At 44.5% G+C, this 17500-nt stretch overlaps 1 protein-coding gene across 1 annotated transcript in view; it reads left to right on the top strand.

Annotated features, from left to right (window-relative positions):
- Positions 1–17500, top strand: part of iqgap3 (IQ motif containing GTPase activating protein 3) — a 41418-nt gene that overhangs the window by 8908 nt on the left and 15010 nt on the right. The window contains exons 14-31 of the mRNA XM_063198653.1: positions 707–822; positions 1201–1364; positions 1726–1816; positions 2143–2310; positions 3244–3386; positions 4041–4211; positions 6562–6645; positions 6969–7040; positions 7555–7624; positions 8044–8252; positions 9170–9322; positions 10063–10226; positions 10758–10982; positions 12513–12653; positions 13178–13262; positions 14119–14351; positions 14775–14907; positions 16842–16944. Of these exons, the coding sequence (XP_063054723.1) occupies positions 707–822; positions 1201–1364; positions 1726–1816; positions 2143–2310; positions 3244–3386; positions 4041–4211; positions 6562–6645; positions 6969–7040; positions 7555–7624; positions 8044–8252; positions 9170–9322; positions 10063–10226; positions 10758–10982; positions 12513–12653; positions 13178–13262; positions 14119–14351; positions 14775–14907; positions 16842–16944 (2525 nt within the window). The remainder of the gene's footprint in view (positions 1–706; positions 823–1200; positions 1365–1725; positions 1817–2142; positions 2311–3243; positions 3387–4040; positions 4212–6561; positions 6646–6968; positions 7041–7554; positions 7625–8043; positions 8253–9169; positions 9323–10062; positions 10227–10757; positions 10983–12512; positions 12654–13177; positions 13263–14118; positions 14352–14774; positions 14908–16841; positions 16945–17500) is intronic.

Genomic DNA, 17500 nt, shown 5'->3' with positions numbered 1-17500 from the left:
AGGTAATAATGCTTCAATTTTTGTATAGCGCTTAAATATTCTTATAGCATGCTTCCTTGAAGAGCTGATGTAGGCAAAAGACTACTCCTTTCTGCAGTAACATCATTATTTAGACTTAAATGCTAATGTATGGAAATGGTAATCACATATTCAGTGCTTTATGAACTGCTTGAGTTTGTATTCCAGGCATTATGTGTACTATATCAAGTACACATTTCTGTGTTTTTGTTTATAGTGGGCAGAGAGGTCTGATTCAGGGTTGCTGATACTGTTTTCTCAGGTTAATGCACTCCAACACTGTGTTCAGTCAGCGGTGAAATTGATTTGTTTATGCGAGAGAGCACATTGCATGTCTACTAGGGCCTGGCTTAACCCATTGACGCCTAAGGCACCTGCAAAAAAGGGTGCTGAATGCCTGAGCCCTTTTTAAGAAAAGCTGCCCTCACCTAAACATCTCAGCTTCTGAAGCACATAAAAATATGCACCGAGTTGCATTTAAACACCAGGACCCTCGTGTTTCATTAGAATGTGTTCATTCATCTCAAACAGAGATTTTAAATAAAGTTGTCTCAAATCTCATGAGCCTGAATGTTGCGTAATGCAGCTCCAGGCGCCAGGGCCAATGTTGCCCAACGCAGCATCAGGCATTAATGGGTTAATGCTCGCTGGCTTAATGCTCGCTGGCTTAATGCTCACTGACTTTCAGGTATTTCGAGGTGCTGTGTGACCTGAAGAAGCAGTCGGCCCGGACTCTGCTGACGTGGAATGATCTGCAGGGAGGGCTCAACGCCGTCAACACCTCGGCCCAGGAGGAGCACGACCGTGAGTCAGGCACACTGCTCAGAGCACAGAGAAGCCTAATCCATCCATCCATCCATCCATCCATCCATCCATCCATCCATCCATCCATCCATCCATCCATCCATCCATCCATCCATCCATCCATCCATCCATCCATCCATCCATCCATCCATCCTCCTTTGTTCTGTTACAATCAATGTAAATAAAAGGTTAATGTCTGGCAATGTTTCAAAGATCACTCAAGACAAAAGCGCTCTTGCACACTTATGAGTTCTTATGAACAAAGTACCGATTAATATTCAAATGTTTCATGCACCACCTCACTGTAGTTGTAGTGCAGGCCACCGGTACACAAGGGCTTCTAATGAATGCAATGTTTTTCCCATCCGCTGCTACCAGAGATCATGGCCATCGGGATCATCAACCAAGCCCTGAGCCACAACGACCCCCAGAAGACCTTAGCTGCACTACTGCTGCCCTCTAGTGGCCTTGAGGAGGTACAGCCAATTAACGGCAGGCGCTACCACGACGTCCTGACCAAAGCCAGGAAGTGCAAGGCAGAGGTGAGAAAAAGGCCATTTATTTGTTTGTTTGTATGTTTATTTGTTTTTTTGTTGTTAATTTAAAGACAACAACGCAGTGAATATGTTTAGTAAGGTCCCTCCTTTTAAAGTGTTTGACCTTTAAACCTGTTTAGATGGGAGGCAAAAAATCAAAAAAGCAAAAAAAAAAATTGTTTTTTTACAAATATGCAATTGTCCCATAGATTGTATATTACAACGAATTGTCCCGATTGTGGTGATAGTTGCTTAAATGACAACAAAATACACATACAAACAAGTTGAGTGAAAGCCTTTGAACTGTGAATCTGTTTACCCTAAATGGATGTGTTGTTGATGTGTAAAATCTGCTGACCACTCACAGCTGAGCAGAGACCCTGGCGCTGAGCTGTGGTTGGCTGACATCCAAGATGGAGTGAGGTTGGCCAATCAGGACACTACCAGAGCCAAGAAGAGTAAGTCAGTACATGCCCCCTCCTTGTAGGGCACTGGTTTCCAACCTTTTTTGAATAAACGCCCCCTTTGAATAAACGTCCCATCATAAACCTGCCAAACGCCCCCCCCCCTCCTTATTTTAATGTTTTCATTGTCTTTGATTGTAATTTGTTAATCAATGTTTTGTTTCTGTATTTCAAGTTTTCTTTAGTCTTTATTTATTCTTTATCTTTTCTTATTCTTTATTTATTTTGTTTTGTGAAGCAAATTGAACAGCAACTCTGTATAAAAAGTGCTATACTGTACAAATAAACTTGGCCTTACTTTGCCTTGCTTTGTCTTCCAGTGTGCCTAGGCCTGGCGGCGGTGAACCAGGCGATAAAGGATGGCAAGGCGTCCCAGCTGGTGCGGGTGCTGCGGCTGCCGGAGGTGGGCATGAGGGGCGTGGTGGAGGAGTGTGGCGCCACATACCAGGCCGAGCTCACCGCCCTGCTCCGCGCCAAGCACGCCGGAGGTCAGTAGGCTAGACTTCTAAATGGTTATAGTATACGTATGTGTGCATCATGTGCAAACACACTAATCCAAATGTTTTTTTTTTGTCAGGTGTGGTGTGGGGGCGTATATCATATTATCAATACTATACAGGGTTTCCCCCAGCACTTTATTGCTAAGGCGGCCAGTCCACCTTGACATGAAACACAGACCACCTTGACTAGGTCCCCTGAAAAGATGAAGATAATTTCATGTTGTGTGAATGTCATTTCTAAAGTTGCTTGATAAAAAAAATATATACAGTACCGTCACCACCTTGACTAACAAAAATGATGCCGGGAAACACTGCCATGAAGCATGATGTTGTTATGTAGTGGTCCGCTGATCTCACTGCCAAAAGTCTGGTGCGTGTCAAGTTGCCGACATTGAGCCCTGGAAGCTATAGAGATTACTGAGAATGTATCTGTGTTGCGCTGTGCTGTGCTCTGCTTTGTTTGTGTGCATTATATGCAAACACACTGATGAAAATGGTGTAGTCAACCCCTCTCCAAGCTGTGGTGTGGTGTGTGAGGCGTATATCATATTATCAATATTATGAAGATCAATGATGTTGTAATGTAGTAGTCTGCTGATGTCACTGGCAAAAGTCTGGTGGGTGTCAAGTTGCTGCAAATGAGCCCTGGAAGCTACAGAGTAGGGTTTCTCAACGGGGGCGGTACAGCCCCCCCCCCACCCCTTAGTTGCCATTGGGTGGCATTAGTCCATTTAATTTTTTAATAGTAAGGGGGGCCTTGTCAGGCTTATGATGAGGTCAAGGGGGCATTGGGAGGCTTGTGATGAAGCCAAGGGGGCGTTTGTTTGAAAAAGGTTGAGAAACACTGCTTTAGAGGTTACTGATGGTGTATCTTTGCTGCGCTGCGCTGTGCTGTGCTGTGTTTGTGTGGCATGGCATCAGGTGATAACCGGAGCCCCTGGATGCGCACCAAGAGTCAGGACGGCAGCTCCTATTACTTCCACCTGCAGCGTCTGGAGGGCAGCTGGGAGCGGCCACACGCCTTCGTCCCCAACAGCCTGTTCCTGGCCTACGACGAGATCCAGGTAACCGCCAGCCACCGGATGTGGTATTATTAGGATCTATAGGGGTGAGGGGGTAAGAAGAGGGGGTGAGGGGGGTAAGAAGAGGGGGTGAGAGGGGTAAGAGTGGCCACACGCCTTCGTCCCCAACAGCCTGTTCCTGGCCTACGACGAGATCCAGGTAACCGCCAGCCACTAGGCCACCGGATACAGTGGCACACAGGGCAGGGTCGGCATTATTAGGACCTATAGGGGTGAGGGGGGTAAAAAGAGGGGGTGAGGGGGTAAGAGTGGCCCCAGGCCTTCGTCCCCAACAGCCTGTTCCTCGCCCACGACGAGATCCAGGTAACCACCAGTTGAAGGTGAAGATTGTGCACATCCCAGGAAAAAGGTGCAGGACAAAGGCTGACTGTAGTTTTCAGAGTGAGGAGTCCCGCACACTTTAAATACTTTTAGTACTTCATGGCTGGATTACGTTTTGACTTCCAAGTCGTTATTCAGAATCTGATTATTCAGTGTATCTATTTATTTAAAAAAAAAAAAAAACATACATGGAATAAAGTTTCCTGCCTTTGTAAAGGATGTTCATTTGTGATGCATGCGTTAACCCTGTGTATATAATATCACGTCTCTATCCCTGTCCCTCCACATTAACTCTCCCTCTGCTGCCCTCTGTAGGCCGTTCTGAACAGTGTGACTGCGGCCCACAGCAGGGATGTGCAGTGGAAGGCCAACACTCACCTGGTGGTGGCGCTGCAGGCGCGTGTCCGAGGCTTCCTGGTCAGGCAGAGGCTGGCGGAGCGCCTGCACTTCCTCAACACTCAGCTGCCCGCCATCGTCACCATACAGGTGAGCACCCAGCGCCTGGCAACGCAAAGCACACACAGACATGCATTATATTTTATGATTATTATTATTATTATTATTATTATTCCACCATTCAGGTGAGCACCCAGTGCCGGGAGACGCAAAGCACACACACAGACATGTATTATAATTTATTATTATTATTATTATTATTATTCCACCATTCAGGTTAGCGCCGGGCAATGCAAAGCACACACACAGACATGTTTTATCATCATTATTATTATATTATGTCACCATTCAGGTGAGCACCCAGTGCCAGGCAACAGATTTTATGATTATTATTATTATTATTATTATTATTATTATTCAGGTGAACACCCAGCAACACTGCATACACATAGATGCTATTACCGGTACTTTATTGTTATTTTTGTTATTATTATGTATATATATATTTTTACCATTCAGATGAACGCCCAGCACCGGGCAACACAGCACACACACAGATGTTATTATTAACTATTATTATTATTATTATTATTATTATTATTGTTCTTACCATCCAAAATTGTTTCCATAGTTCTGAGTTGTGAGAGAGTGAGAGGCACATAGAACATTATCGCATTTCAGTTAGGAGGAGTGGGCCCGCCCCCTTGCAGTCTCCTAGAACAGTTGTTCCCAACCTATGGGTCGGGACCCACCTCGTGGGTCACCAAAGATCCACAGGGGGTCGCGGAGCCCTCTAGATTTTAAGGGGTTTCATTTTAAATATATATAGCCCATGTTGAATAAAAGACAAAAGCATTTAACTAATAAATGCATAGAAGCAACAAATTGTAAGTGCTACATTAAACATTTATTCTATATTTGACCAAAGACGAATTGAGGAACAAAATAACTAAAATTAGTTTTTGCAGAAAACAGAGGGCATCTTGTGTCTCGTGAGGGCGCTCGCGTGGTTGGGTCACCAAAGCTTACAATAGTAAAAACATGGGTCCCTGAAGAAAAAGGTTGGGAACCACTGTCCTAGAAGTTACAATTCCTTCCCCATTCTTCAGGAAGACCAAAGAGAAGAGCTATTTTGTAGTAGCAGTAGTATTTGTGGTAGTAGGCATGTTGTACATTCAATGGTGAGCTCACCAATCAAGAGAGTAGCCCTGTTACTTAGCATATGCAATCACTTTCCTGGTTCCCACACTGTAATGTGAGCCCATGCTCTCCAGTGGCCAAACACTTGACATCATTGATGTGTGTTTGTGAGTGTGATCGCGTGTCTCTCTAGGGTTACCTGAAGGCCATTGGTTAGGATTAGTAAAGCTCCTAGTACAGATGTCTGACGGTCAGGTCCTGCATCAGGTGCACTTGACTTCACTGAAAGAGTCATTTTGAAGTTAATCTGCACCTTTTGTTCGTACACCATCTTGACCGCTACAGCTTCACAGATTACTTTCCACTTGTTTTAAAGGAAAGTGGAGACCATAGAACAAAGGATATGCATACTCTGCACTTTCTAAAGTAACAATCAGGTGTAAGGAAGTGCAGGACTAAATCATAATTAAAAAGGAAGAAAAATATTGTGCCACACATATGTCTATTTTCTGTTATTTAGGTTTTCAGTGCATACGTTTTCAGACTCTGATGAAGATGTATATCGAAACTTTAGTCTTATTGCAGAAAATAGACACCAGATTTTTCTTCCTTTTTAATTTGGAGTTCGATGTCATTATAGATATATTATAAGACTCATGGACTGGCTACATAGTCAAATCTGTTGCTGTATTTTCCCCATTTATTTTCAAAAATCGCTAATAAAACAGGGCACCAGACCGACCTGCTGGGGATGTTCAAGACACTGTCATGATGAATAGTTTAAAATAACTGACTCAGGATCTTAAACACGGAAGGATAATGTGCATTACTTGCAGCTTGTGCTGATTGGAATTCCACTTAATGTTCAACATTGACAAACAAATGTTGTTAGTCTCAAAACATCAAAATCTTGAAAACAAATATCTAACTGTAATTATTGCAAATTGACATGGCTCATTGTCAGGATCAAAAATCTTGGGAACCTTCTGATCCAACCAGATCCCTGAATTGTGTTGATACTGGAACCCAATCATCAATCAATGGATCAGGGCTGCGTTTCTCGGCAATGTCGTTGCTAGCTAAGTTACTTGGTTGCAATGCAATTTCCCATTGGAAATCTAGTAAGCTGCTAACTGGTTATTAACAACAATGTTTTCGAGAAACGTGCTGATTGGAAGTAACATTTCGGCTGGAGTGTGCAGTATTTTCTTTATTTTCTTTGACACTTGTTTGTACAAGAAGCCAGCACCTCAAAACAACTTTATTGGTCTCTGATGCCTTATTCTTTTCCTGGTGTCAGTCTCACTGGAAGAGGTTTCTGCAGCAACGGGCCTACAAGGAGAGGCTGCACTATCTCTACCGCAACTGGAGGGCCATCGTCAAGGTCAGGCCTTCACGTCCTCTACTGTCATTTCTGTGCAACCACTCTTGTGAAGAAGATAACAATTGTACATATTCATAATATAAGGCCACACACCTGTGTATTAGCCGCAAGTGTCCACATTATACCATGGGATATTGCACTTGGTGCTTGTTGTCACATGTAATCATCAATACATTAGCAAAATCTTGGCACAAGCTGCAGGGTTTAAAGAATGGGAGGGGGGGTGAAAGTACTGTATTTCTTGGCTGAATTCATTCATTTTGCGTCATATCGATTTACAGTATGTATGTAACCTGACTAATAGAACAATTTTGTTTCTCCAGATCCAAGCGACCGTTAAAATGTGGCTCGCTCGTAGGAAGTACCTAGCCCGGCTGAGGTTCTTCAGGAGAAATGTAAGTAGACTGAGCTGGAGAGGAAGATACGGTCTGCTTCCCCTGCAGTAGCACATTGAAGTTCTTTTTATCGTTGATGCTGTATATAGACCATATAAACTTCATTTAACCCATTGTGTCCTGGAAACACGTATAAGCTGCATTCAGGATTTTGAGATTTGAGCTGTTTTATTACAAATGTGGGTAAGTTAGAGCTGACTGAACGCATTCTAAGGTAAAGGTCCTAGCTTTTAAATGTAACTCATTTCATGTTTGTATGTGCTTCGGAAGCTGAGATATTTAGGATTTAATAGGCAGAGGGTTAGGGTTAGGACAAAATGGGTTAAGAGACTCAGGGTTCAGATTATACATGTAAGACATACACTTACATTATAAGACTTGAAAAAAAAACATTCACCCTCACCCCTCAACCCACACACACAATCTTTTCATTAACAAAAGACATACTTCAGGAACATGAATGCTTCGGTTATTCTGCCTGATACTGTAACGTTTGTGTTCTCTCACCTGCCAGGTTGCTGCTGTCATAAAGATCCAGGCCTTCTTCAGGGCCAACAAGGCTAGAGAGGAATACCGCATGCTGGGTACGTCGAAAGTCTCCAACTGCTGTTGTGACGTGTGTGTGTGCGTGTGTGTGTGTGTGTGTGTGTGCGTGTGTGTGCGTGTGTGTGCGTGTGTGTGCGTGCGTGTGCGTGCGTGCGCGTGCGTGCGTGTGCGTGCGTGTGCGTGCGTGTGCGTGCGTGCGCACTTGATTATTACGTCTACACAGGAGCTGTGTGTGTGTGTGTGTGTGTGTATGTATGTGAATGTGTGGGTTTGTGCTTGTGTCTGTGCGTGTGTGTTTACTTGATTATTACGTCTACACAGGAGCGTGTGCGTGTGCGTGCGTGCGCCTCCCTGTGTCCTTAAGTGCGTGTGTGTGATTTCTGAGATGCCAAATAATCTGTGTGTGTGTGTGTGTGTGTGTGTGTACGTGTTTCACTTCTCACCTGTCTCCATATAGTGCACTCTGAGGCGCCTCCCCTGTCTGTGGTGCGCAAGTTTGCTCATCTGCTGGAGCTGGGCGATAATGACATCCGCCAGGAGGGGGAGCTGTTGCGCATGCGTGAGGAGGTGGTGAGGACCATCCGCTCCAACCAGCAGCTGGAGGCAGACCTGGACACCATGGACCTGAAGATCGGCCTGCTGGTCCGCAACCGGGTCACACTGCAGGTCAATGACGCTAGTCCTTTTTCCATATACAATATGCCCTATGTCAATTTAAATTAAGGCGACACTAGGGCAGTCATGGGTGAGCGGTTAGGGCGTCAGACTTGCATCCCAGAGGTTGCCGGTTCGACTCCCGAACCGCCAGGTTGGTGGGGGGAGTAATCAACCAGTGCTCTCCCCCATCCTCTTCCATGACTGAGGTACCCTGAGCATGGTACCGTCCCACCGCACTGCTCCCCATGGGGCGCCACTGAGGGCTGCCCCCTTGCACGGGTGAGGCATAAATGCAATTTCGTTGTGTGCTGGAGTGCTGTGTCACAATGACAATGGGAGTTGGAGTTTCCCAATGGGCTTTACTAGACTCACCAAAACCGTTTTCCATCATAAGAGCACTTCTAATGCATTTTAGTCACTGAGCTCGTCCTACGGTCTCCTCCAAAGGTTTCTTTTTAAAGGTGCACTGCAAAGAATGGTGGCCAGAGCAGGTATTGCAACTATGCTGCTCATAAATACTTTGCTTGCTATTGCCAAATTTGAGATAATTGATTTCATGAATATTTATTGGTGAACATGGAGAAGATCCATCTTTTCATGTATGATGTCGTAATGAATACTTGTAATGAATAATGAATTTAAAGGTGGTGGTAAGTATTTGTGAAATTAATGGGCAACATGAATTCTGGAAATCAACTCCGTGCACCTTTTTAAATGACCTCCTCCAATGTTTGGAGGATGACTATTGTCCATTAAATCTTATTATCTTTGGTAGTGGGTTAAAGACACACAAAGACAAACACACACCACTGTCATCATAATAATGGATACAAACTATCAATTAAATATTAAAACCATTTAAATGGCTACATTTGGACAAACACACTTGTTAAATGTGGTGTGATGTTATCCTCCCCTAACAACAGGAGGTGGTGTCTCACTGTAAGAAGCTGACCAAGAAGAATAAGGAGCAGCTGGCGGACATGATGGACCTGAACAAGACCAAGGGCCTGAAGTCACTCAGCAAGGACAACCGCGAGAAGCTGGAGGCCTACCAGCACCTCTTCTACCTGCTGCAGGTCACTACCACTGCCAGCTTTTTAGTTTCTTTTTCATTTTACTTTGTGATGGCGTGTGTCTCTTGTGCAAATATGAGGAGCAATGCATGCATGAAGGGCAAGCATAATCCAGCATTTTCAGTGTTTTAAAAATTGTGTTTATTAATTTTTCAAAATGTTTTATTTATTCATTTATTATTTCTTTCAAACCAGCATTTATTTATCTTTCAATTACACGAGACATGCCAAGTTTAAAAGTTTAACAAGCAAAGTTTATTGCACATCACATACAAATCACAGAACTGTCCTCAGTTTGCATTTTGAATAAACTCCAACAAACGACAAACTCCAACAAGATGTTACAAATATCAAAGTCTCCCATCTCTCTGAGTTGCTTAAATGAATATATACATTCATTCAAGTACTGACCTTATATGTGTGTGTGTGTTTGTTTCTGTGTGTTTGTGTTTGTGTTTGTGTTTGTTTCTGTGTGTGTGTGTGTGTGTGTGTGTGTGTGTGTGTGTGTGTTTCTTTGTGTGTGTGTGTGTGTGTGTGTGTGTGTGTGTGTGTGTGTGTGTGTGTGTGTGTGTGTGTGTGTGTGTGTGTGTGTGTGTGTGTGTGTGTGTGTGTGTGTGTGTGTGTGTGTGTGTGTGACTGTGTGACTGTGTGTTACTGTTAATAAATTTATACATGTATTATTGAAAATATACAAAACATGTGAATAATTTCACATTACTGTGTGTTACTGTGTGTGTGTACAGACGCAGCCCATGTACCTGGCCAAGCTGATCTTCCTGATGCCTCAGAACAGGTCCACCAGCTTCATGGACACGGTCATCTTCTCACTCTTCAACTACGGCTCCGACTGCAGAGAGGCCTACCTGCTGCTACAGCTCTTTACTACTGCACTACGCCACGAGATCAAGTGAGGAGCACGCACACACACACACACACACACACACACACACACACACACACACACACACACACACACACACACACACACACACACACACACACACACTACAGCTCTTCACCACTGCACTACGCCACGAGATCAAGTGAGGAACACACACACACACACACACACACACACACACACACACACACACACACACTACGGCTTTTTACTACTGCACTACGCAACAAGATCAAGTGAGGACGACACACAGAGACACACACACACACACACACACACACACACACACACACACACACACACACACACACACACACAGAGACACAGTTTGAGTCAAACTCAAAATCTAGTATTTTGAGCTAATAACACTGTTACAACAATTCAGTCAGTGACCTCTCCCAAACCAGTTTGATTGTGTTTTGATTGATTTTGTGTGTGTTTGTTTTGTATGTTTGTGTGTGTGTTTTGTGTGTGTTTGTTTTGTTTGTTTGTGTGTGTGTTTATTTATGTGTGTGTGTTTGTCCCCCCCCCTCTCAGGGTGAAGGTGGACCAGCCTCAGCAGGTGGTGACGGGCAACCCCACGGTGGTCAAGATGCTGCTGAGTTTCTACCGGAACGCGCGGGGCCAGAACGCCCTGCAGGAGATCCTGGGGCCGGCCATCCGCGAGGTGCTGCAGGACCGCACCCTCAGCATCCGCACCGACCCCGTGGAGATATACAAGACCTGGATCAACCAGAGCGAGTCGCAGACCGGACACAAAAGGTCAGACAGCACAGCAGCACCTTCAGGGGGGGGGTGTTAGCTTTATTTAGACAGGACAGTGAAGAGTGAGGTGGGAGAGAGAGATGGGGGAGGATCGGGATATGACCTCAGGTCGAGACTCGAACCCAGGTCCCTGGCGTAAGAGTCAGGGTTCCTACGGGTCATGGAATTTCTGGAATATCATGGAATTTCATAAATGTTTGTCCAGTCATGGATTTTTACCATTTTGCATGCACAGTCATGGAATATCATAGAATTTTCTTAACAGTTGTGTAAAAGAAAAAAACGTTTTTGTTTGGTGTATAACATTGTTTCTTACTGGTTATACTACAACGCTTCACCAGAGACAGTTTAGTTTTGCGCTGTAATGTGCAACATTTTAGAATGCAATGAGCCCACTGAAGGCTGGCGGTGGCTCGGTGCCGGCTCTAGGGGTGAAGATAATCTTCAGTTTTCACACTTTAAAATTATTTTTAACATCATTTCTTTTTACCGAAATGGTCATGGAAGTTCAGTTTTTTGGGTCTGGAAAGTCATGGGAAATCATGGAATTTTCTATCTGAATTAGAGCGGGAACCCTGAAGAGTGCCCTATCGTTTGTGCCACAGTGGGGCCCTCATTTTTTAAAATTTTGATGGCATTTTTTTCATTTGCTATGAGCACTAAGATACATACAGTAAGTGGCTATAGAATCAACTTAGCACAGAATTTATGTGGATACGTGTTTGTTGTCCGTTTCAAATGGCTTCAGTCTGTTGTCCAGAATTCCTCTACCTCCATGTCCTACCCTAGTTAGCAACTCATGTGTTATTTTGGCTGTATGCTGTATAAGTAGTAGACTGATAAAGCTAACCTTGAGTGAGTTTCTCGAAAGCGTCTATGCTAACTAAGTTAGCAACTTACGTACTTGGTTGCAATGCAATTTCCCATTGGCAACCTACTAAGCTGATATCTGGTTAGCAACAATGCTTTCGAGAAATGGGGTCCTGGTTGTGTGTGTGCAGGCCCGCTGACATGGGGGACAAAGGGGTATGTTGTCCCGGGCCCAGGGAAATATGGGGCCCAGAATTTTGCCCCCATTACATTGCATGTATTGGATAGGGGGCCCTTTCAGATGTCTGTCCTGGGCCCAGCAAAAGCTGTCAGCGGCCCTGGGTGTGTATTGTAGACTGATAACGCTAACCTGGTTGTGTGTGTGTGTGTGTGTGTGTGTGTGTGTGTGTGTGTGTGTGTGTGTGTGTGTGTGTGTGTGTATTGTAGACTGATAACGCTAACCTGGTTGTGTGTTTCCTCTTCCGTAGTCTGCTGATGTATGAGCTAAGTGCGGAGCAGGCTCTGGGCAATCCTGAGGTGCAACAGCATCTAGACAGCTCACCTAAATTTAACCAATTTCTCTCTCTCTCTCTCTACCTCTCTCTCTCTACCCCTCTCTCTCTCTACCTCTCTCTCTCTGCCTCTCTCTACCTCTCTCTCTCTCTCTCTTTCTCTATCTCTCTATCCCTCTGTTTCTGTTTGTGTTCTGTGTATCAGTCCGTTGCCGTATGAGGTGAGTGCGGAGCAGGCCCTTGGCCACCCGGAGGTGCAGCAGCGTCTAGACATCGCCATCTCCAACCTCAAGAGCCTGACCGACCGCCTGCTGCACGCCATCACCAGCAACCTGCACAAGCTGCCGTGAGTTCACCTCAACTCACCCAGTTACCCTCTCGCTCGCTCTTTCACTCTCTCTGTCTGTTTCTCTCTCTCTCTCACTTTCTCTCTCTCTCTCTTTCTTTCTCTCTCTCTCTCTCTCTCATTTTTTTTCTTTCTCTCTCCCCCTCTCTCTCTCTCTCTCTCTCTCTCTCTCTCTCTCTCTCTCTCTCTCTCTCTCTCTCCCACTCTCTCCCTCCTATCTGAAAAACACTTTGTTTTCTGTCTGAGTGTTTCTGACTGTCTTTTCCCCCATCTCTCTCACTCTCAGACTCTCACGTCTCTTTCTTGTCTCTCTTCCCCCCTCTTTTTTAACTCAGACATTCTGTTTGAACCAAGTCTGTTTCATGTGTTTCCACATGTGTTTCTGCATATAATTTCTCTGCTCCGTTTCCTCCTCCTCTTTTTGTTTGCTCTTCCTCCTCCTCCTCCTCCTCCTCCTCCTCTCCTGTCTTCTTCCCTCCTTCTCCTCCTCTCCTGTCTGCCTCTCCTCCCCTTTCTGTGTTCAGGTATGGCCTGCGCTACACTGCCAAGGTCCTGCGGGATGCGCTACAGGAGAAGTTTCCTCAGGCCAGTGAGGACGACCTCTACAAGGTTAGAACCTGGAGTGAAGTGTAAAGAGGGAACCTGGTGGACTTGGGCAATGGAGACCTCCATTCCAGTTTACATACTGTATATTCTCCATCTACGGTCTAGTCTGTCTGATAAATTCAAGAAAAGACATTTCAAGTCTTGGTGTAAAGCACAGACGAGTGGTTATTGTAGACGTTATTTTCGTTCTCAGATCTATTCAAAGTTGAGTGGGGATTTTTGTCTTGACATCTTAAAAAGTGTTTGGTAAAATATTAAAACTAACGAGCATTATGGATGGAACCAGGAGCTGCTCAGTCAGTGGATGACAAGACTGCTCATAAAATAGAGAAAACATGGAGTGACCTCTGCAGCCAGACTGTCTATCGTTTATGCAGATGAATATTGTACAATGCTAGTGTGGATTGGCATACATTCCATTGTCTTGTATTGAACATTGAAGGTATTATTAAGCATTGAAGACTAAAGATTGAGCTGCTTTTCCTTCAGACGCTTCCTGTTTAGTTTTATCCTTAGCCGATTCCTGATCCCCTTCAGATCGTGGGGAACCTGGTAATAGTTATAGTATCTTGACCTGCTGAGTTTCAGTATATCCTGACGAGGGCTGTAACAATATTGTATCGAACCAAGAAATTGCAATACACACGATACGAGTCCCGATACGAGTCCCGATACTTCATCGCGATACAAGGACGCAGTATCATGATGCGCCTTTTCAAAGTTTTGTTAAAGCAATCACATGATATGAAGTGATAGTACTTCCAAGCTTCAAATTAACCTCATTATTATATTTGAACCTTTTAAAATGAGTAGGTAGTAGTTTGGTTGCAGCCCTAATCCTAACCTTTGACCTCTTCAGATCGTGGGTAACCTGGTGTACTACCGCTACATGAACCCGGCCGTGGTGGCGCCGGACGGCTTTGACGTGGTGGAGTTCTCAGCAGGCTCCGCCCTCCTGCCGGATCAGCGCCGCACGCTCGGCTCCATCGCCCGCGTCCTGCAACAGGCCGCCGCCCTCAAGCATTTCCATGGCGACAGCGCTCACCTGCGCGCCCTTAACGACTACATCACGCACACACACGCCAAGTTCAGGTCAGCACAATGACTCTGAACTTGAAATTTGTGCGTCAATCCATGCTTGCATCAATCACTGTTTTCTGAATTTTTGGGTTGTTTTTTCTATCCTTGCCATATTTTTTTTCTCTGAATTAATTAATGTTCTTACATATTTGTCGTCACCTTCAATTCTTTTCATCATTGACTACTGTTTGAAAAATAATCAAGAGGACTGTGCATTATTAACTTGAATTTTATATTGAGCACTGCTTTAAAGTTTGCTGAGCAAAGCTGTAGTGTAATATCAATCTTTTGAATACTTGAGTGAAAATTATTTTTTCATTATGTTGTTGTTGTTGTTGTTGTTGTTGTTGTTGTTGTTGTTGTTGTTGTTGTTGTTGTTGTTGTTGTTGTTGTTGTTGTTGTTGTTGTAAACTCCTCTTCATCTCATCTCCACAGGAAGTTCCTGAAGGCTGCGTGTGACGTCCCAGAGCCCGGTGACCGCTTCAACATCGACGAGTACTCAGAGATGGTGATCCTGAACAAGCCTCTGGTCTACATCTCCATCACAGAGCTCATCAACACTCACAAGGTCACCCAGCTACTATACTCCTTAGTACCCTTCCCCTCTCTCTCTCACCAGCTACTATACTCCTCAGTACCCTTCCTCTCTCCAGGGTTCCCACGGGTCATGGAATTTCCAGTCTTCCCAGTTTTTCCAATCATGGAAAGTCATGGAATTTTACCCTTTAGCATGCAGAGTCATGGAATATCATGGAATTTTCTTAACAATTGTGTAGAAGCAAAAACTTTTTTGTTTGGTCTACAACATTGTTTCTTGCTTCTACTACAACGCTTCGCCAGAGACGGTTTGGTTTCGCGCTGTAATGTGCAATGTTCTTGAATGCAATCAGCCCACCTAAGTCTGGTGGTGGCGTAGTGTTCTAAGGGTGAAGATAATCTTGAGTTTTCACACTTTTTAAAAAATCTTTTTAACGTCATTTCTTTTTATGGAAGTGGAATTCAGTTTTTTGGGTTTTATATCTGAATTAGAGTGGGAACCCTGTCTCTCTTTGTCAGCCCTCTACTACACTCTCCCTACCCTTCCTCTCTTTTTATCACCCTTCTACCATCCCTAACCCTTCCTCTCTTTTTGTCACCTGACCCTACTATACTCTCCCTACCGTCCCTCTTTCACCCTTCTAGCATCTCTACCGTCCCTCTCTCTTTGTCATCCTTCTACTACTGCATTCTCTCTCTCTCTCTCTCTCTCTCTCTATCTCTATCTCTATCTCTATCTCTATCTCTATCTCTCTCTCTCTCTCTCTCTCTCTCTCTCTCTCTCTCTCTCTCTCTCTCTCTCTACTATAGTCTCCCTACTTTCCCTCTGTATTTGTTATCCTTCTACCATCCCTACCCTTCCTCTCTCTCTCTGTCACCCCACTACAATACTATCCCTAAGTCCCTTTGTCTTTGTCAACCTTGGCTTATGATACCCTCCCTACCCTTCCTCTCTCTCTGTCACCCCTCTACCCTCCCTGTCTCTCTGACTGGCTGTAAGACAAGCCAGAGGTGTCATCAAAGGCGTGTGGTGTGCTGACTGCTTTCATGCCAGCTTGACAATTTGTTTGACTGAATGAAGCACTTGCTTTCAGATCCCATTGGGGGAATTGGATCCCATGTTGTCATTACTGTCAGCATTTTAGAACTGTATGAATCTATGCTTTTCGTAGATCAACAACCACACTGTAGCCATTGCTACAACTACCCTGAAGGCAAACATGCACTGACCGTTAGAGATGACATTTTTCGGGAATTCCTGTGGGTCCCATGGGATGGGAGTCAACATTTTAAAGATGAACGGGAGCGGCCAGTGCGGGAATAAAGATGAATGGGAGTGGGAATGCCACGGGAAAGGTTGCTTATTTTTTCATTAAAGAAAGCCTAGTTTTTATGACGAAAGGGTAGTGGGGTTGATTTTGAGTGGGAGTGGGCAGGATTGGGAAACATTCTTTTCAGGAGTGGACGGGATGGGATTTGTTTCTTTTTTGAGACGGGATGGGATTTTTCTGGGACCGGGATGGGACTGGAGTGAAAATCCACTCCCGTGTCGTGCTCTACTGACCGTGTCCTGACCCTGCACTGACCCTGCTAGAGCATAAGGACTCGCTGACTGGAACTGGTTCTGTTGTGTTGTATGAAACGGATTGTTGTGTTGTAACTTGTGTTGGGATGTGAATACCAGGGTGTTTTGTTGTGTTGTGTTGTGTTCTATTCTGTTGTGGTGTATTCTGTTGTGTGTGGGGTGTTGCGTGTAACAGGGTTGTTGTGTTGCGTTGTGTGTAACTTGTTGTGCTGTGCCGTGCAACTTTGCTTAGAGCATAATGACTTGCTGTGTGTGGAACTGGTGTGTTTTGTTGTGTTGTGTTGCATGTGTGTGTGTGTAACGGGATGTTGTGTGGTGTTGTGTTGCATGTGTGTGTGTGTGTGTGTAACGGGATGTTGTTGTGGTGTTGTGTTGTGCAGCTCCTCCTAGAGCATAAGGACTCTTTGTGTCAGGACTCGTCTGATCCCCTGTTGGAGCTGCTGAGGGACGTGGGGAGGGTTCCCTCCATTCAGGACATCATCGGTAGGTGCACCACACTGCTCAGACCCCAGCAAAGCAAACACATCACTGGGAACCGCTGTGGCACAATCGTTCGGCCATCTAAGCTCAACTACTAAACCTGCCTCTTAACCCATTTCAGCCTAAGGCACCTGCAAAAAAACCACTTGCTGAATGCCTAAGCCCTTTTTGGGAAAAGGTGCCCTCTGCCTATTAAAGCCTAAATATTTCAGCCTCCGAAGCACATAAAAACATGAAATAAGTTGAATTTAAATGCTAGGACCTTCATCTTGCATTATAATGTGTTCACTCAGCTCTAACATATCCACATTTATAATAAGAAAAAACAAATATTTCAAGAGGCTGAATGCAGTGTATATATCGCTCCAGTCCCCGAAAATGTCTATTTCTCGAATTTCAGAATGGTGGACATGGAGAAGATCCCTTTTTTCATGTATGAAAAGTGCAATTTTCCCAGTCATTATGAATACTTTTTTGAATTGATGGTGCTGGGCATTTGTGAAAAAAATAACATTTGCAAATGGGCAGCATAAATTCTGGGAAATGAGCTACTACAAAT

Source organism: Engraulis encrasicolus, chromosome 5 (genome assembly GCF_034702125.1).
Source record: "Engraulis encrasicolus isolate BLACKSEA-1 chromosome 5, IST_EnEncr_1.0, whole genome shotgun sequence".
Lineage (NCBI taxonomy): Eukaryota > Metazoa > Chordata > Actinopteri > Clupeiformes > Engraulidae > Engraulis > Engraulis encrasicolus.
This window is presented reverse-complemented; position numbering and strand designations above follow the sequence as displayed.